Source organism: Corvus kubaryi, unplaced genomic scaffold (assembly GCF_017639235.1).
Source record: "Corvus kubaryi isolate FWS band 111438036 unplaced genomic scaffold, C.kubaryi_AGA036_p1.0 37284, whole genome shotgun sequence".
Taxonomy (NCBI): domain Eukaryota; kingdom Metazoa; phylum Chordata; class Aves; order Passeriformes; family Corvidae; genus Corvus; species Corvus kubaryi.
Window position 1 is genome coordinate 4,930,103 of NW_024581088.1, and position 19,259 is coordinate 4,949,361.

Below are 19,259 nucleotides of genomic sequence, written 5' to 3' on the forward strand. Positions count from 1 at the left end.
CCCACAAAGGGCAGAAACTGATAAAAAATATCCTGCTTGACCCATCTAATTCCTGTCCTGGGTGAAGAGCTTCCTCCCTGGCAGTGCCCAAAGCAGAGGGCAGTGCCTGTGGCAGGAGTGCTTTACTGTGCAGCAAATCCTGTGCACTGTGCCAAGGAAGTACTTCTGGGGCAGAGCACAGCAGTGCAGGGATGCTGAGATCTGTCCCCTTTCCTTCCCAACTAAAGCCAGGCAGCACTGCCTGGTGGTGGCAAGGTGGTGTTTTACTGCTGCAGGTGTGACTGTGCTGAAGGGCTTTCATGGCACCGCCGTGTTTATTAAAGGATCACGCTTCCTCCACAGCACAACTTCATTTTCAAGAGCACAGAAGTTTGTTCAGAGCAGACAGATGGCCTCAGATCAGCTTCTGCTGCAAATGACTGCTTGAATCTTAGGTACGAGGCATGATTCAAACCTGACTGCTGGAGGTGCCAGGAAAATAAATGATAGCTGCCAGGGTTGCAGTCTGTTGCCCAGCTAATTCCCAAAATCAGACTCTTGCTACTGAGAGCTGACAGCAGGGTTCAGAGATGACAAATGATCAGAAAATAACACAGTCTGTGCAGGCCTTTGGTCTGATCTCTGTCCAAGCCCGAAGAGTCAGCACTGGCCCTCTGCAAATGCTGCTCTTTGGTCCCAGAAGATACAGGTCACACATGAAATTTATGATTAATCCTCATTGCTGGAGCACGAATCTTCAGCAAAGATAATTACTTTAATTAGTTCTCAGTGTGTTGTACTGTCTTTAGAGAGATACTTGCTTGAGACCTGGTCTCTAAAGGACCTATCTGAGGTGGGTGAGGAGATAGTTGTACCCCCAGAGCTTGGTGCAACATTCAGACCAGTCTGACAGAATCAAGTATGGGTCTGGAAAGCTTAAAATCTGTGGCAGGGCTTGGGCTGGATTTGTGTCAAGGGCTGCTTGATAACTCTGTTTAATGTTTCTAACTTTCTCGGTTTAATTTAAGTGTTTAGGAAATGGCTGTTTGCTTTTTTGTTACAACATAACTAATGGATTCAACCTCTCATTTCTGACTTTGGCCTAAAAGCTCCCATTGCCCAGGAAGCTTCAAAACCCATCCCTTTTACTTCTGTTTGTTAAATTTCCATTTTATTGAGCTTATCTCTGCACACACCTGGTTCCTTACGCCCACCTCAGAAATAAACCAAGTCATACAAATTCCATACCTCAGTTTACACATCTCCCAACAAAACGCAACCTCGTGGTCACACGGGTCTCCCTTGAAAGGAAAGAGCAACTTGCAGCAGTTCTTTGCCCAGTTCCTCGTGCCTCCCCCCGGCGCTGAACTCCGCGGAGAGCTCCCTGAAGGTGATGCAGACGCGGCGGTGCTCGATGTGCCTGCGGTGGATCCCGTGTTTCCACTTGTACCGCGCGTCCCCGTGCAGCACCACCAGCGACCTCTGGGGCAAGGGGATGGCCACACTCACCTCCTTACCCGGAACCAGCCTTGGGGACAAAAAGCACTTGGTTCCCCCTTCTCCTGAATTTCTGCACGATGATGTCTGCGTGAAAGATCCAGGGGGACTTAATTCCTCTTTACTGGAAATGGGAAATAATTGGATGGTGTCCTCTGAATCGCAGGACATGGAGAGCACAGTTTTTGACAGCAAGTTCAAGCTGACCAGGCGCTCCCCCCAGAGCCACCAGTCATCAAAGTGGGGGTCGATGGCAGAGCCTCTCTCCGGTCTGTAGTCCAGGTTACACTGTTCCACAGGTAAGAAACCACTGAGCACAGCACAGGCCTTCATCTGGGCCACAATCTTTCTGCTGAAACCTGGCAAACCGGTAAAGCTGCCAGCTTTCAGCCTTTGTTTCTTGAAGTTCACTTTGGGTCCATAGTCCTGTTGGAAAAGAAGAGGGAGGAAAAAGCTGGTGTAAAGGGAAAATCTAGGCCAAGTCTTTTTTGGAGAGGCTGCTCCTGCAGAGTTCTGTTCTCATCTCTTCCAGTGACCTGGTTGCCAGGTTGCAAAAGGACTCAGTGAATCTACATTAATCTCTCTGGATTTATAAAGTAAAACCAAATCTAAACACCCATTTCTTTCCCTTGGAGACTGTGTGAACTTTAATGCTTGAACACACACCATCAGATACTGTTTGTTGCAGCTATCATGTGTTTTTGCAATAGGTTGATTTTAACTGCAGGTAATTCTTGCCATTGATTTCAGGGAAAGCTTTCAAAGGAAAACACTTAATGAAACATCTCAATATTTTGGGTTTTAGCTGAAAACAGCTTTCCTTTTCCAGAGGGATCTAAGATCAGATGTGCTTCTAAAGTCCAACCTGTTTCTTTCGGCCAGACTGTGATGGTTTCCAGTCATCTCGATCCATCAGTTCCACTATCTCGCACTCTTCATCTTCACTAATGAACTCCTCCACCAGGAACACCCCTGGAAAGGGAAATGCCCAGCCAGCAAATTCCGAGTGCTCATTTCCTTTAGCTAGGCCTGTTGCTGGACAGTAAGTGAAATTATCTTCTCCCTGTGGAAATATCAACAGAAAAGAAGAAAAGCAATAAGATATTTCCATTATTTGCCCCTGCAACCTTGGTATTGCAGCATGAAAACTACAGGATTCTTGGAGACAAGAGAAATTTCACAGCTGCTTTTGGGGAACAACTATTCCCTGCTCTTTTTTTTACAGCTGCAGCATCACTGTGCTGCTTGCTTGAAGCCACTTTTCTTTCCTAGTGATGTCTTTATCCTGGAGAGGCAGGCAAGAACCGATGATCCTCAGCGCCACAGGTATAAGGAGAATAATGGTGGGTATTGCTGCAGAGATATGGTTTGTCACAGCAATAAATGTTGAATAAGGAAAGTTGATAAAAATCGCGCAGGCCACAAGGCTAAACTGTAACAAATGAATGTGAATGTAACACGTGAGGCTCCAGGTGAGCTCCGAGTCGGCTTCCGAGCGCTACTGAGGTGAAGAATTCACAATTGTTCACCGCCGGGGGGGCTCTGCCTTTCCCCCGTCGTGTAGCCCTGCGGCCCCCGGGGCCCCGGCCCCGCTCCGGGCACGGGGGTCCCGCAGCCGCCCCGCCCCGAGGGGCCACGGCCGGCGCCCCCCGCCGCCCCCCGGCTCCTCCCGCCGCCCCGCCCCCTCCCCGGTACCTGCGGGGGCGGAGCGGCCGGCGCGGGCCCCTCGCAGAGCAGGCAGGAGCGGATCCCCTTGCAGCCGCAGCCCGGCCCTCCGCCGCCGACTGCCGCCTGCATCCCGCCGGCTGCGCCGAGGACACAACCCCCCCTCCCGCTCCTCCTCCCGCCCTTCCTTCCTCCCCGGCTCCTCTTCCTCCTCCCCGGCCGCTTCCAGGTGAGGGCAGCGGGGCCGGGCGCAGGCCGCGCGGCCGGGCAGCGGGAGTGGAGGGGGGGGTGCGGGCGGACTCGCGCTCCCAGCAGCCCCCGCGGCGCTCCCGGGCACCGCGCCGTTGTTCAGCGCCGCGGGGGTCGCTGGGAGTTGTAGGCGCGGCGCGCGGAGCACGTCCCGCGGGGGCGCCTCAGGCCGCGGCCGGCGCCGTCCCCAGCGGCGCCCGGTGTCCGGAGACGGCGGTGACGGGCGAGGCCTCGGGCCGGGGCCGCACCTGCCCCGCCCGGCCCTGTCCGGCCCTGCCCACGGGCGGAGCCGCGGCCTGCTCCCGCAGCCGGTGATACCCCGCGGCCCAGCGTGGGCGGATATCCCGGCATCCGTGGCCTTGCCATCCCCGGGGCATCGCGGCCCAGGGGCTGCGCCAGCCGGGCGGTGCAGGGCAGCTCCGAATAAACACGTTCAGGTCAGGGGGATGCTTGGCTGTGGGGCTCCATCCCGAGAGCTGCGGTGGGGCAGGAGGGGGTCAGTTCCCACTGAAAGAACCCCAGGGTTCACCAGCCCCCGGGGTAACCGAGTGTTCTCTCTGCAGCATCACCCGTGATGCTGTGGGGATGGGATTTGCCGTGTCTGGCCTTCCCTGCAGCTCCCGCCGTGTCACAGCTGTGTCTGGGGTGTCAGTGTGGCAAAGAGAGGGCGATGGGAACATCCACAGTCACTGGTGACACATTTTTATTATAGGCACAAGATCTTAAGGAGGTTTGCTTGGGTCAGCCTGACCCTGTGGTTTGGCTCGCAGCAAGAGCACTGTCGCTTGAAGGATCAAATCCCAAACAGCTGCTGTTTAAACTGGTTTTCAGTTCAGCTCTTTGTGCTTGTATACAATATTTCAGGGTATACAATATTTCAGTGTATACAATATTGTAGTGCCCTGTTGCTCACCACAAATTGTTGCAGGTGCCATAGGTGTGTGGTGCTGCTGAAAGCAAACCCAAGGACGGCTCAGTGCCCCATGTGCTCCTCACGATGTGCTAGAGTTGCATTTAGGCAGCATTGATCTAACACAGAAAGACAGGAGCGAGCCCAGCCTTGGAGCTCTGTTCTTTTTTATTTCCCTCTCTTGGAATCTGTGTCAGGAAGAGTGGTAACCCCTGAACCAGTAATTTCATGGCAATTTTTTGACTCTGTCAGCATTGTTATTCCAAATATTGGTGTATCCCTCCGTGTGTGTGTGTGTGTTTGTGTACTGAAACATCAGTTAATCAACAACAACACACAGAATGCTGTTGATTTTCTTTTTCCTTGGTGAGGAAATGATGTCCTTGATTGGTGGGTGTTTAAATTTCCGCTGATTAATTCAGTTTTCCAAAATTTTTGGCAATCTAGAAGCCGTCAGCCAAGAGTCTGTCCAGCTGGTCAGGCCAGTGAGCGCAGTGTCGCTTTCTTGGGAGAAAGACATTCACAGCAGGTGTATTGACTCTTACTGCTGCTGTTCGTTTGAAAGAGTGTTGGAATTCCTGGAGCAGAGCCCAGGAGAGGCACAAACAGGTACCTGTGGTGCTGTCCTGATCCTGAGTGCCATCACTTATGGACAGCTTTCACCTGCAGCAAGTCTGTCACTCCAACAGCCATGGGATGTATCCCTGTTGTTTTGGAGATGGATTGGATCAGCGTGTTGGGAGCCTGTGCCCAGTCTAATAATAGTCTTTGCCATATTCATTTCAGCCAAGTAACAAAGGTGACTTCCAACACAGCAGCAAAAACAGTAGATAACCTCATAAATTTTTTTTTCTGCCTTTGGAGCTGTTGAAAGCATTTCCTCTTATTCCCATTTGTTTTACCAGGAAGGTAACCAGAAGACATCTTACAGCTGACTGATTAGTGATTCCAGCAGCGGGGTGGAGATTAAAAATGTCCAAAATTACTACAGAACTTCTTTTGGAAAGGGCAGTTCCAAGATCTACGAGGCTTCGGAAGATCGAGACCCTGAAGTAAGTACAGACAGGCCCATGGAAAATTCCAGATTAATTCAAGCTGGACAATCTCCTTTTTCTCTCTTTCTTCCCCTTTTCTTCTCTTTTTTACTGAAAAAAGAGAAACAGATCCCAAGCACAGAACTGAGATGGCGTTTCCAGTGCAGGAGCAGTGAGCACTGGTGGCACTGCATTCACTAGGGAGGTTATTGGCAGATGTTACCCTTTTTTGCCATTTCTATTTTGTGAAACTGCTCAGGGCTGGATCCTGATTTCCTAACCCCAAGATATCATCCCTACCCCCAAAGCCCTTGTATCTTTGCTAGCAATTGCTTAATGTGAATAAGAGAATCTTCCAGCATAGATCTGAGAGGGTTTTTAAAGTATTTTTTACATTATTTCCTTTCCATTTTCCTCTCCCTCCATCACTTTCCATCCCATCTAAATCCAGTTATCCTAGTACCTCAAACATTGCAGAGGGAGAGAATAAACTCTGAAACACTTAAAAACCAATAGAAACAGTTTTGTCACTCAGATCCTGAACAGAGGTCATTGCAAATATGTATCTTTCCAAATGTTTAACACAGTGGAATTTCACTGTTCCAGACCTGGCCAATCCAAGTGACTCAGCTGGCCAATTTCTGGCTGGCGCCTTTGTTGTTTTTGTTGCTGATGTCAGGGGGTTTGGGTTTCACATGTACTCTTTAAAGTTATTTCTTTCAGTTTGCCTTGTGCTAAAATCATTATTTTTAGAGAGAAACTTAAACATTTCTCTGAGGAGTATCAGCTGCAGTAATCTGGGTAACACAGTGATGGGGAGATGTGGATTTTTGGAGTGTGGCTTTCTCCATGCAGCTTCGTACTGTGATGTTGAAGGGTCGTATTTCAGAAAGTCTATTTGGGGAACACCGTTGAGTTTCTCCCCAAAATGACACCACAGCCACAGCTCTGCAGCCAGCTGGGTTCTCCTCAACCTTTCTTACCAGCTCTGGCTGGCTGGTTACACTTCTGAGATGGCAAGTGAAGGAGAAAGGATCTTGCTTCCTGGATTTATTTGCCTCATTTATTCACACTTCATTAATATCTAGAAGTCTATTTTTTTAACTAATCATTAGAGACAGAGATTCTGTTTGTTAAAGGAGCTCAAGCTTGTGCCCTCACGAGATGTTGGCTGCCAGGACTGGAACCTCCCTTTGGAGCTCACCTAAACAATCTAACCCAATATAAATGACCCTGCTTATAAAAGGTACTTTTCACTTTCTTGTGGAGCAGGGATATTTCTTTTCCCCTCATCAGTATTGTACCACTTCCTCTTTCCAGGACAGAGTTCTTCTGGTTTGGTGGCAGTCTTGGGATTTAAGTAGATTTCATTTATATTCACATTTATCATTGGAAGTTTTTGCAGCAAAGCTCGCTATAAAAGAAATGGAAAAATCGCTTTTTTGGTCAAGTTAGTTCTTTGAAAACAGCCAAATTATTTGGGAACATGCTCTGCACTTGGCCTGAACTGTGAAATAATGAATGTAGTACATTCTGTGGACAGGGTAGTAAGTGTCTTGAATTGCCACAGCTTGTTTTGTTGAATCAACATTGCACAGGAACAAAATACCAAACCTCTTAGAGGTGTAGTAATTTTTTCTATAAAATAACTTTTTCTGGTAATTCACTGCTCCCAGCCAGCTCAGTTACCCCTAGGAGATTATCTGAATTGCAGGCTAGTTGTACTTTGAGACACCTGAGTCTCTGATGGTGTCAGCTCAGACACATCGGCTTCCCCGCAGTGTGCTCACAATCCAGAATGCTGCCGCCAGAAAAAGCAGGTTTGGTCAGATGTACCCAGTGAGTTGTGCTGGACTGAGGTGCCACCAGGTGGGACTTTGTATCCTGTGAAATCAGCATTTGTTGTTCCAGTGAGCTGCAGATAGTTCATGGGGGTTTTTTTTATTTTCAGCCTGTCCAAGCTGCAGTTGAAGACTGGAGACTTAGACCCACGTTTGTTTTCCCGCCTGAGGCACCTGCAGAAACTTGATCTCTCTGATAATTTACTGGACAAATTCCCCAACAGCCTAACCCTGCCTGATCTGCGTGTCCTGAACTGCAACAATAACAAGCTGGAAGATGTAACTGCTCTGAAACAGTTCCCTCTGCTTGAGGAGCTGACCTACGAGAACAATGTGTACTTGACAGTGAGTTACCCCCCTCCTTACACTAAACAGAGAGGCAAACAAACAGCAGTTGTGCAAAGCTCTTATATATTGTTCTTGGGCAGCAAGTGGAAGGGCATTGGAGAAAGCAGCCAGCCTTCGTGCCACATTTAACCACTTTGTGCCACTGTTTCTCAGTCTGCAGAAGTGACTTGCCCAAAACCATTCAGATATTAAAATCTGTGTCTTGAACTCCTGATTCTCTAGACCAAAGTTCCATCTTAGATGGCTTATCAGGCACAGTATTTTATGCTCATACTTGTGTAAAATATGGTAATGATTGTGTAGAGATGTCCTTCTTCCAGAAACACAGAATGGTTTGGTTTGGAAGGGACCTTAAAGCTCATCTTGATCCACCCCCCGCCATGGGCAGGGACACCTTCCACTAGACCAGGTTGCTCAGAACCCCATCCAACCTGGTCTTAAGCACTCCCAGGGATGGGGCAGCCACAGCTTATCTGAGCAACCTGTGCCAATGCATCATGACCCTCACAGTAAAGAGTTTTTCCCTAATATCTAATGTTAGTTTTATTTCCTAATATCTGTCTTAGTTTTACTGCCCTTTGTGCTCTGGAAGAGCAGCCTCGGTCCTCTGATGAGGGTTTAAACTTGGTGATTAATCTGGTTTAGGTTTCGACTTCTCCCAAGAGGATCTGCTGACTGTACAAGTTAAACATCCAAAACTGATTTTACTTGTGCTGTAAACTGGCATCAGCCACTCACCATCCCCACATGCTTACTTGCTGTTGCACAATGGCAGTATATGTGTGGCTGTATGGTGAACTGTCTGACTTAAAATGCATCTGACCCAAGGAATTCCTGCTGGAATTCCTTGACTGGAGGCAGGACAGGCCTTCCCCTGTGTAAAGAGTTAAGGGATATGAACAGAGCTCCCAGTCTTGCACTCAGGCCCAGCAGATGAGCAGTTACACAGCCCCCACCTTGTGTTGGATGCTAGCACTGCCTGAGGGCTGGGCAGCTCTGTCTGCAGTTTAAGATCCTAGCTCACAGCAGAACATTAATTCACAGCTGAAAGGTGAAATTCAAGTTGAAAATCCTGAGGAGATTTTATGAAATGGCTTTTCCCTACGAAATATATCATTTTCATATAGGCTGTATTTTAATCAAGGACTAAAGGTAAAGCAAGTACCACGTGTACAACTTTTATAACTCCAATGTTTTCTCTTTCTAGCTCAATGATGACTATAAAGTAATGTTTCTTTTGCAAAATCTTCGTCTGCTCAATGGCAAGGACATAACCAAACTGGCCAACCATGTGAGGCGTGTCAACAGCCGTAAGCTCACCAGCAAGGTAAGATGTGGGATATTTCCTTAACCTCCAAACACCTGAGAAATAACTAAATCCTGTGCTCAGTGGAGTGGCAGAGCTGCAGACAAGCTTCAAGTGGTTTGCAATACCTGTGGTATGGTCTGAGCCCAGCCTGCAGAATGAGCCACTCAGGAAATGTCTTACTGCTGCTTTCTCTGGTCACTGCTGGCATCTGCTCTACCTGTTCTGTGCAGCCAATTTGCCTTTGGTTTAGGTGACAGGAGCAGGGCCAGCCAGGTCTGTTGTCTGATCCTGTAGTTTTTCAGGTCTCTCTGAGCATCATTCAGAAATGGGAGAAGCCTGGTGCTGCCAGAACAGCTGCAAACACCTCCCCATCTAATTTAAGTTACTGTCCAGGGCCCAGGAATAGGGAGCACAAAACCAAGCTCAGGATAATCTTGCTTTTTCCAGCACACACCAGGAGCAAGGATTTGTTCTTTCTTCTTCAGCTGTGAATGTTTAGAACTCTATTTTCACTTATCTGTCTACACAGTTTAGCTCCTGACAGATTGTCCCCACAAGGCATTGTTGTGATCTTAAGCAAAATTATTGTTCAGTTATGAAAAAAGTTTGGTTGGCTGATTGCTTTTGTGTATTACTTCTCTTGCCATTTGTATTGTAGTTACTTGATCTTCTTAATTCCTTCTGTGTAGCAGGGGGGAGAAATCAAATACTGAAGACCGGGATGTCTTGTTGTGCTGAGTGTTGTATGTGTAATATTCGTGTATCTCAAGGGGTCTCTCTGAGAGCTGCTCAGCCTCTTACCCAGACAACTGATCATGGTTGGCTGTTTAATGAGACACCAAACTCTTCCCCCTGTGCTGTTCTTTTCGTGGTGTTTGGGCCCTGATGCCTTTCCCTGATGTTATTGGTACTTGCCTGCCCAGTTCTTAGTCCTGTGCCTCAATGTAAAAATGTCTGTTGGGTCCAAATGCTGATGGATGTGTTACTGCCCACCAGAAACTCCGATGGGAAACTGTGCTGACAGGTGAGCATCCACGTGGTTGTGCCTGTAGTTCAGCAGCCTTTTGGAGCCCAGGTATCTCTAAATGGGTCCATGCTGACAATGCCTGCTGAGCCACACTCACTCCAGCCTGGTTCAGAGGAACTGACTTTCTTGTTAGCTGAAGTGGTCATTTGAACGTGAATAATTAAATTAAAGTGGTGCCATCACGTAGGGTGCAGCACTCAAGGTTGGCCACTTCTCAAATGCTTTCACAAGTTCCCTTGTGCTTTTCTGTTGGATAAACTCAGTCTTTCTGCCTAGGTTACTGCTCACTGGGAAAAATTCTTCCGTGACCAACTCCCTGAGAAATACACAGCTGAGCAGGTGAAGTCCATCAAGAAGAAGTTCCTGAAGTCAGTACAGACCAATGTGGTGTATGGACCCAGCTCACTCAGCGAGTTCACCCGCTGGCGGGTAGGTCACATCCCACTCACCCTCCTGCTCTTCAGGCAAGGACCCTGCTCCTGGTTCTGCATGGATTGGATTAAAACACTCCATGGATTTGGGTGCTCTTGCAGACAAGTGGTATCACTTTTTCTTCACTGCTTTGTTAAGCAGTTACAGAAGCACCAAGTTGAAATGGTTATCGTTAAACATCGGTTTTTAATTCATAAGCAATAATGATACTTGTACTAATTAACCAGACTGCAGTATCCTTAATATTTAATTGTTTGAAAATTAGTTTAATGGCAACCTTTACTCTTGATGGAAGAGAAAAGATAATGACAGAAGTGTAGTTGCTCCCAGTGGGGAAAGACACCATTTAGTTTGTAACATTTGTTTTATTTATATGTTCATACACATGGTTGAGGCTTCCATCTCTCCTTTGTCTTGTTTTATTGCTGTGCTGTTGTTTCCACAGCTGTGTGCTCTGGATGCCCATGACAAAGAGAAGTTCTTGGGTCGTGTAATGTCAGCTGGGGACTCCTCCACCACTTGTGAAATTCACACAGAATAGAGGGAGCAGTATTAAAAACCCAGCAAAGCAGCTCTTTGTGCCATGACACATCAGAGCTTGACATGCTGTGGCTTTTTTGTCTTCTTTTTTTTTCTTTCTTTTTTAACATATCCACGTATTTGCTTCTCAGGTGAAAATGATTGCAGAAGAGTTTCTGGCATACTCACTAGGTCTGGAGTTAAACTCCGATACTGAAACAGAGGAAAAGATGGATGAGAATGAGGAAGAAAGCACAGAAAGCCCCAGGGAAGCTGCAGAGGATGTGGCTCAGGTAGGTGATTTTTCCAGTTACATTAGCAATGTTCTTTCTGTTTCCTGAGAATTCAATAGCTCTTGTCAGTTCACATTTATGACCCTTTGCTAACCACAGGGGCAGTCTCAGGCTCCAGCCTGTATCCAACAGCTCAGGCTCCTTCTTTACAGCCAGATTGAAGCTTTCCCAGAAATGCGAAGGTTGAGCTGCTCTGTGAGAGGAGAGAGCTTCCATTCTCATAGGAGACCTGAAACATTCCATGAGTGCAGTCCTACTCACTCCACCTCTCCTCTAGGAAGGGATGTTTTAATTAGAGAACTGGGCTGATGCCTGGCCAGACTCTGCTGGTGTTTGCCTGCTTGGAAATGGCTGCAGACTGAACCCCTGTGGTCCACGGGCCAGATTTGTTTTTCCACATTTTATGTAGATTGCAAATAACTGAGACGAGGGAAGGGAGCTGAAAATGAGGCTGGCTGTGTGGTTTTCATTAGCTTCTGCCTCTAGGAACCCTGCAGCTCTGGGCTAGCTGATTCCTGGAACCCAGTCTGTAACCGTGGGAGGGTACTTGCATGTGAATAATTAATATCTCTGGCTTACAAATTATCTGCACTTCTCGGGGAAGCTAAAAACCTTCTGCAGAACCTGACAACATGACAACATGCCTTATAGGTCACAGTAACACCCAGCAAGAGGAAAAGAAATCATTCAAAATCAAGCCCTGGAAACAAGAGGTCCAAGTCCCAGGCAAGCACCAAGGAGGAGGCTGCAGTTAATCCCAGAAAATCCAGTCATGTGGAGGATGACCCAGCTCCTGACAAACCGAGAACATCGAACCAACCAGCCAAGGAGGCAACCCCTGAGCAGGGAGCTGAAGGGACACAGAAGAATGGAGAGCAGTTTCCCAAGGGGCAAAGCAACAGAAGATCCAGCCAGATGACAGGGGAACAGAAAAGCCAGGAGCAGGACAACGGCGTGGTTACCTTGACCCCAGTGAAGAATTCCAAGCGCAAGGTATGTCCATCAGCCCCCTTGGGACTGGCTTTGGGCCTCTTGGTTTAGTGGGAGGAGCTGCCTTCAGGTTTCTTCAGAGCTCTGCACAGAGCTTGGAGCTCATAGTTGGCCAAATATATTGTGAGTTTTGGTTTGGTTTTTTTGTCATTGTTTTAAATCTCTCAGAGGCATCAAGGGAGAGAAGGCACCCCCCAGGAGACGCCAGTGAATCTCCTCTGGGGGATGGATGGACCAGCGCTCTGAGGTGGTGCACTGAAAGCCTGTGCTTAGAAATGGGACTGGCAAGCCTTGCTCTCAGCTCAAACCAGTGGCTGCATGGGGAAAGGTGTTTCCCCCTCAGCTCAGGCCAGTGGGGATCTAAAGGGTTTTTCACGCTTCTCTGCAGTAGGAAATGGGGTTCTCTGCTGGGGTCTGCTGGGCACATCTTTGCTAAACAGTTCCCTGCTGCTTTAGGACTCTTGAGCATTGTGGCACCTCAGTCTCTCCTCTTCTCCGTAGCACAGAAGGGCTGAAAAATACTTGAGTTTAACTCAGATTGCTGTGTTCAGTAGAGAGTTCTGTCAAGGCAATCACAGGCAAACCGTGTCAGGGGAATGAATTTTCTAAATGTGGATGGTTTATTGTAGGAGGATGTCAGTGCAGAGCCATTGCATTTTCTTCAGTGTCACAGTAAAGGCAACAGCCGCGAGGATTTTAAAACGCAGCTCTGGTCCTGTGTCTTCGAGCCAGTGCTAGACTCTGGAGCCAGGAAAGGTGAGCTCTTAAAGAGGTTTGCAGGATTCCCAGAACCACCTGGCTCTGGAATCCCAGCGGACTCCATGCCTTAGACCCCTGCTCCTTCAAGCCGTAGTCTCCGTTGTCAGGAAGAGACTTGCTTACATATTTCTCCATTGATTTTGAAAACAGGAGACTGGGAGAGCACCAGGCAGTGATAAGCTGCAGTCTTCATGTGTTATCCCTGAACCTGGGAACTTCTCACCCATTATTTTCCTCTTTCAGATCCCATTGTGAGCTCCTCCAGAACTGTGGCAACCTGTGGAGGGGAATCTGTCTGTCTGATTGATTGTGAGACAGGGACGGTGCTGAAAAAGTATAAGGTGGCTACAGAGGTGGGTTGCAAGTGGGAAGGGTAAGCCTTGAATGGGAATATCTGTAGTAATTACAGTAGTAATTACATACACGCATAATATATATTACAAAGAGGTCTGAAAGTGTTAGTGTGGACAGATGTTAAGAAGATGAAGATAGATAATAAACATATCATGCTCATCCTTTTCGCCTGGTTTGGGTTTATTTTTTTATTAGCTTAAGAGATCAGCTTGCCAGTCCTCACACAGGTGTGTCTGGCTGCTGAGCCTGCTTGACAGCACAGAGGAATAAACATCCTCTTTCTGTAGTTTGCATTCTTCTGAGAGCTGTTTTGAGTTTTGATGCTCCATCTTAAATAGTGGTGTCATTTCACCTGAGTAGCACTTGTGACAGTTGTCTTTTCTCTGAGGTGACAGCCACCACCCTGCTGGCTGTTCTCTGTCACCCCAGCCTTGTTTTCCTTCTGTCCCAGGAGTTCTTCAGCGTTGCATGGACAACCCTGACGATGGTAATCAGCGACAACCGCAAGAAAGCTCACAACATCTTGGCAGCTGCAGGGAGGAGAGGGATTGTCAAACTGATCCATGTGGCAGCCGACTTCTGCTACGGAGAGATAAAGGCTCACAAAAAGCCCATTGCTACTGTCTGCTTCAGCCCAACCCAGGAGACCCACCTGTTCAGTAAGTCAGCTTCAGAATCCCTAGTTTTAGTGCTGATGTGGAAAAGTCAGGGCTTCCTGAACAGGGGGAATTGTCACCAGGGCAAGCAGGGACACACGAACAAAAGGCATGGACATTAGGGAGAGAGCATTGTTATTCTCCTGTGGCAGTAATCTCCAGCAGGAACAGCTTGTTTCAGCCAGAGCCTGGCTCTTTAGCTGAGGTGCAGCAGCTCCTCTTTCTCCCTTGGTGGCTCTCAGGGTGGCTGTCACACACACATTAGCCACAAACAAGCCCAGGAGTGGATCTGTTCCACAGGGATGAGTAAGGAGAATGGCAGAGCAGGCAGCTGGGAGCCAGGCAGTGGCATGACTCTCCTCCAGCACAGCACCCTATTATGGGCTGTTGGGTTTCATTTTATCCAACCATGCACTTAATTGATTTTGATTTTTTTTTTTTTTTTAATGTGAGTTCTATGCCTCGTCAGAGATTTCTATTCAGGTCCTGATGTCAAGGAGAGCTGTGCCACACACGGTAGGGCTCACAGAGGCTGTGGTTCGTGGACTGGTAATGAAACCATCATGTTACAAATTGCAACTGCATTGTCAGGCTGTACAGTCAGTTGGTACAGAGCCATTCAGGCCACACCTGCACCCCATTGTTCCTCTTGCCTACAATTACCCACATCCTGGAGTGGTTAGAGTGTTACATGATCCATTAAAAGTGGAATGTTTTTTAGAATAGGCAGTACTTTTCAAGAAGAAGCTCAAGAGTGCCAAAAGCAGAAGCAGAGGAAAGGATAAAGAGGTTGGTAGAAGGGATAAGGAGGTTGGTAGCACAGCCATATAATGGTGTGGACAGCAAGGCTTGTTATATTTCATAGAAAAATTTAGAGTAATAAAGGGAGAACCTTTGCATTGTTTTTGGGGAGAGGACACCAACAAACTCTGAGTTTGAGGGCTGCCATCTGATGAGGGTCCAGGTTACTCAGAGTAATCTCTTAGAACTGTTTCTGCTTTCAGTGTATCAGCTTGGTGACACGTTTCTCACCCTTTGTCAGTGCCTAACTTTCCCAATGGGAGCTGTTGTGGATGTGAACACAGTAAGCCATGGATATGTGGAATTAAGTGGTATCTGCCTGAGAGTAGAGGTTGGAGCTCATATTTTAGATTCCACCAGAAGCCCTGACCAGAAACAAGCTCAGAGGGCCACTAACTAATGACCTTGTGAAGCCACAACTCAGTAATGGACACCAGGAAGCAAACTTTGTTTTATCTGCCCCTCTTAGAGCACAGGATAAGAACACAAAGTACTGACTGTGCATGTGTGACAGTGTCTGGGAAGTGCTGGGCCAGTGCTGGGAAGTGCTGGAGCCTCGGGGACTGCTGCTGTGCTTTAATGAGCTCTCTGGTGCCACAGCCTTAGAGGGTGACTATGACTCAGGCAGAATTGCCAGCTAGCACGAGAAGAGCCAGATGAGCAGCGGTGTCACTACCTGCTTCTCTTCTGTGTTCCACAGCTGCATCCTATGACAAGCGAATTGCACTCTGGGATATTGGGATTCCAGACTGTGACTACAATTTCAAAGCAAGGTAAAGGTTCAAAAACCAGATGTGGCCAGTCCAGGAGCCTGTAACTATCACCTCACAGCACCACTTAACTGCTTGTTCTCTGCTTTTTTTTAGCCAGCTGCTGGTGCTGGAAACAGCCTCTATCCCCCTCCGGATTGCCCTGGTCCCCACCTGCCCAGAGCAGTACCTGCTGGCAGGCTGTGAAGATGGCTGCTTTGCCTGGAACATAAAACTGGATAAGGGACAAAAAAGCAGGTGAGAACCACAAGCTGGGGGCATGCATTTGCTTTCTGTAACAAGAAGAGATAGTCCTAACAAAGGCTTGATTTCTAACTGAGGAGGTCTGAGCAAAAGCAGCATGTCCTTCCAAACTTGAAACATCCTCCCCTTCCCAGAGTGGCCAGAAAAAATGGGAGCATGCTCAAGGACTGTTGAGAGCTTGCATGACAGCTGCAGTCTGCAGGTGCTGCAGGCTGCTTTGCAGGAGTGTAATCCAATACCCCAAAACTTAAGGGCGTGTCATCTCCAGGTAGTGTAACGGAGCGTAGATTTTTGGATCCATTTCCAGTCTCACAGTGAGGCCTTCCCTGCTCCTGGTACATGAGGTAACCCAGGAAACTGGCACTCTGTGGGAGCTCAGGAAAAATTACGAGGAAGAAGCAAGTAAAGTCATGCCCTGCTGATAAATACTAACCCTGATGCCTGCAAAAGAGATGGAGTGGAACAGCAAGCTCTTGAGCAAACAGGCTTCTGCTGTATTAATAAACCCAGGTGACAAAAGTGTAAGTTCAAGGGGGAATTCACCTGAGCTTGGCAAGAGACTCACTAATACACAAATTTCCTTCTGGGCTCTGCACCCGGGTGCCCTTTCAAGGGTGGCTGTTCAGGACTTGGCTCATTTCACCCTTCCCCCTGCTCTAGGCCTTTTGAAGCCATATTCCAGTTTCCTGATGATGAAAGCATGACAACATCTCACAGGGTTGATGGTTTGGCTTTTCTCAATGATGATGTCGTTGGTGAGTATAAACACAACAGCCCAATCCCAAAAACAGTGGGGCACCTCAGCGTGCACAGGGTGAAGCCAGCACAACGAGCAGAGGGGCTGAGCAGGGTGTGACAGCCTCTTCTTTAGCTTTGGGGGGGCTACACAGGATGGAGCTGTCTCCCAGAGTCACATGTCTTTCCCAAAATTGTGGCCTAGAGTGCAAACCTGTTCTTGGACAGGACTGGAAATCAGCTGGACACATCCCCGAGAGCACACTTGGCCAAGCAGTGCCAATGTGGAAGGGAGGACAGTCCCTTTCTGCTGGCAGCAACAGTATTTTTTTTCAGGGGAACTGGGGGTTTCACATCATGGGCTAGCTCTTTCTGAACAGCTTATGCTTGTTCTGCAGCTCAGGAACATAAGCATAGCACTGAAAATCTCTCTGCAACCTCCAATTATCCTGAGATAAGGTAAAGCAGGTGGAAACAGTTGCTGCTGGATCAGATCCCATGTCTTTAAAAGCCATATTCTGGATGGACCACCTCTGTCTCGATGCATTTTGCTTCTCAGCAGCTGACACAGTCTCTCCCTTCCTTTCTTCCCTAGTTTCCAAGAGCTCCAAACCAGGATGCATATACTTGTGGAGCTGGAGCAGGTCTTTTGATGCCAAGGAAAAAGGATGCCAACGGACAATGTCTGCAGTTATTCTGGCTGAGCTGGAGTGGTCCACGACAGACATGTCCTACCTGACACTCAGCACCTGCCCAGGTAGGCAGCACTCATTTCCTGGGTAATGCTTTGCCCAGGTGTCCGTGGCTCTCCTTTGATCCATGGGAGCAGCCTGGAGCTGGAAGCAGAGGCCTGGATCTCAGAGCCCATCAGGGAGCTCTGCCCTCCCCTCTGCAGTGCAGCTCCAGCACTGCGCAGCCTCAGCCCAGCACCAGCTGGGTGGAAATAACACGTGTAATAAAGAATTACAGCTGCACCATCTGCCCTCCAAGGGGGGACAGCTGAGGGTCGAGGGGTCTTTCTTGCACAGGTTTTCAAAGCACAGAGCTCAGGGCTGGGCCCTGTGGAGGCACTGGGATGCTGAGTGCATCTGTGGGCAGGGATGTCACACACTGGGCAGCTGGAGACTGACAAGGAACAGACAAACCTGATCCGGTCAGCAATTCCCACAACCAGTCTAAAAAAGGTCAGGAGAAATCCCAAAGCATTTAGGGCTAGTTTTTCTACACTGAAGATAGCTGGTTTATCTTCAAATGAATTGAGTTCTTTCAGAGCAAGGTAGATAAATATTTTTGTGCCAGAAAGGGAATTTTGCTGAAATATGGCACCCTCCATTGGGATCCTGCAGCTCTCCTGAATCTCTGCTTTACAGCAGAACAGACTCCCAGCTCCACACTCGTTTTCCAGCTTTTTCTTCTGCTCTCACAGCAAAAGAGTACGTGTTCTGTGGGGATGAGAAGGGCAGTGTGTGGATGTACAACCTCTCCAGCTACACCACAGCCTGGGGCTCTGCCAAGGGAAAGCGCTCGGAGCGGAGGATCTCTCCCACACAGGTAGGTCTGAGGTTCTCTTTGGGGCCTCCCTTCCACGCCAGGGCAGCTGATCCCACTCCTGAGCGGGTTTATCCCAGAACATGCCTTGTGTTTCCACATCTGACACTCACAAGCAATTAAAAGCAATCTCCAGAGCGTGGCCAAGGCCGTTCACTGGGACAGGAATGAGGAGCTGCAAAGCAAATCTGTCACCCCCTGCAGCTCTTCCTAGAAGGGCCCTAAACAGTGGTTAAACTGGGGAGCACAGGTGTGCAGGCACCACATCCCCCAGGGAGGGGAGGGAAGCCAGAGTGAACATTCCCTGGCAGGAAAGGGCTCACTCCCCCTTTTTCTGCCCAGTATTTCCCTCTGGAGACAGTTCTCTTTGGGGCAATCACTGTTCCCTTGCCTGTCCCTCTGAAAGGACAATCACAAACACTCCCAAAGGCTCTCACCCACTGGTCTGGAGCTGCATTAGACAGAGGTATGAAGTGACCCAGTGTTCTGTTATTTTTTCACTGGAAGGGATTTCAGGTATTGGAAGGGGCTGCCCAGGGAGATGGTGGAGTCACCGTCCCTGGAGGTGGCACTCAGAGCTCTGGTCTGGGTGACAAGGTCTGGTCACAGGTTGGACTCAATGCTCTGGGAGGTCTTTTCCAACCTCAACAATTCTGTGATTCCACAGGCTTCGGAAGTGCATTGCCAAGCCACCAACCTGTTCCTCTGGGACTGAGGTGCAGCTGTTTTCACTCGTCCCTCCCTGCTCAAGCCCCTCTGCACTAAACCCTGGCCCTTTAGGAATATCACACAGCTCCACCAGCCCCTCAGAAAAGGGCAGAGCCTCTGCCTCAGGTTCCCCAGGGACCCACCTCCCCCTCAGACACACCACCACCCCCTCTGTTCTCCCCACAGATCCTCAAGTGGCCGGAGCTGCGGGTGAACGGGGAGCAGCCTCCTGAAATCCTGGTGAACAACGTGGTAGCAGACCCTGCCTTCACCTACCTTGTTGTGCTGACAAGTGTGAACATAACAGCGATCTGGAAGAAGTCATAGTGCCCTGTGCCACAGTCTCACCCCCGTGCTTTGACCTAGTGCAGTATTAGTGACTGTTACCCATGTGCCCATGAACGTTTTCTAGACCAGCTTTATGTGCAAGACAAAATGAACAAGGTAAGAATTTGTTAAAATTCATCGATTCATTGTAAACATCTGCTTTCTTTTACTGTAAGTTTTCACAATTTGTGCATTTGTTTTATAGAAATGACACTTAATAAAACAAAATACCAGTTCACTTGGCAGTGCCTGGAGTTTTTGGCAG

At 48.5% G+C, this 19,259-nt stretch overlaps 2 protein-coding genes across 5 annotated transcripts; one reads left to right on the plus strand and one right to left on the minus strand.

Annotated features, from left to right (window-relative positions):
* Positions 1 to 1,133: 1,133 nt before the first annotated feature.
* On the minus strand, positions 1,134 to 3,273 carry ALKBH4 (alkB homolog 4, lysine demethylase). The gene is made up of 3 exons (XM_042025996.1): positions 3,172 to 3,273; positions 2,342 to 2,539; positions 1,134 to 1,902 (listed from the first exon to the last, which is right to left on the minus strand). The coding sequence occupies exons 1-3, from the start codon at positions 3,271 to 3,273 to the stop codon at positions 1,267 to 1,269; spliced, it is 936 nt and encodes a 311-aa protein (XP_041881930.1). The 3' UTR covers positions 1,134 to 1,266.
* A 29-nt stretch (positions 3,274 to 3,302) lies between these two features.
* On the plus strand, positions 3,303 to 19,232 carry LRWD1 (leucine rich repeats and WD repeat domain containing 1). 4 transcript variants are annotated; one of them, XM_042025991.1, is made up of 16 exons: positions 3,303 to 3,370; positions 5,206 to 5,352; positions 7,286 to 7,520; positions 8,731 to 8,850; positions 10,136 to 10,288; positions 10,963 to 11,103; positions 11,755 to 12,096; positions 12,723 to 12,849; positions 13,096 to 13,205; positions 13,658 to 13,865; positions 15,364 to 15,436; positions 15,530 to 15,670; positions 16,337 to 16,431; positions 17,007 to 17,168; positions 17,838 to 17,962; positions 18,854 to 19,232. In XM_042025991.1, the coding sequence occupies exons 2-16, from the start codon at positions 5,273 to 5,275 to the stop codon at positions 18,992 to 18,994; spliced, it is 2,253 nt and encodes a 750-aa protein (XP_041881925.1). In that variant the 5' UTR covers positions 3,303 to 3,370; positions 5,206 to 5,272; the 3' UTR covers positions 18,995 to 19,232. The 4 variants fall into 4 exon arrangements, with proteins under 4 accessions (XP_041881925.1, XP_041881926.1, XP_041881927.1 ...); XM_042025992.1 differs by lacking the exon at positions 3,303 to 3,370 and adding an exon at positions 3,676 to 3,827; XM_042025993.1 differs by lacking the exon at positions 3,303 to 3,370 and adding an exon at positions 4,748 to 4,829.
* Positions 19,233 to 19,259: the final 27 nt, after the last annotated feature.

Excerpts from the sequence above, each read along its gene's own strand:
- ALKBH4 (XM_042025996.1), bottom strand. The coding sequence starts at position 3,273 with ATGCAGGCGGCAGTCGGCGGCGGAGGGCCGGGCTGCGGCTGCAAGGGG. Across the intron at positions 2,540-3,171 it reads CGGCCGCTCCGCCCCCGCAG|GGAGAAGATAATTTCACTTA; the intron begins GTACCGGGGAGG and ends ATATTTCCACAG. Across the intron at positions 1,903-2,341 it reads AGTCTGGCCGAAAGAAACAG|GACTATGGACCCAAAGTGAA; the intron begins GTTGGACTTTAG and ends CTTTTCCAACAG.
- LRWD1 (XM_042025991.1), top strand. The coding sequence starts at position 5,273 with ATGTCCAAAATTACTACAGAACTTCTTTTGGAAAGGGCAGTTCCAAGA. Across the intron at positions 12,097-12,722 it reads TGAAGAATTCCAAGCGCAAG|GAGGATGTCAGTGCAGAGCC; the intron begins GTATGTCCATCA and ends GGTTTATTGTAG. Across the intron at positions 12,850-13,095 it reads AGACTCTGGAGCCAGGAAAG|ATCCCATTGTGAGCTCCTCC; the intron begins GTGAGCTCTTAA and ends TTCCTCTTTCAG.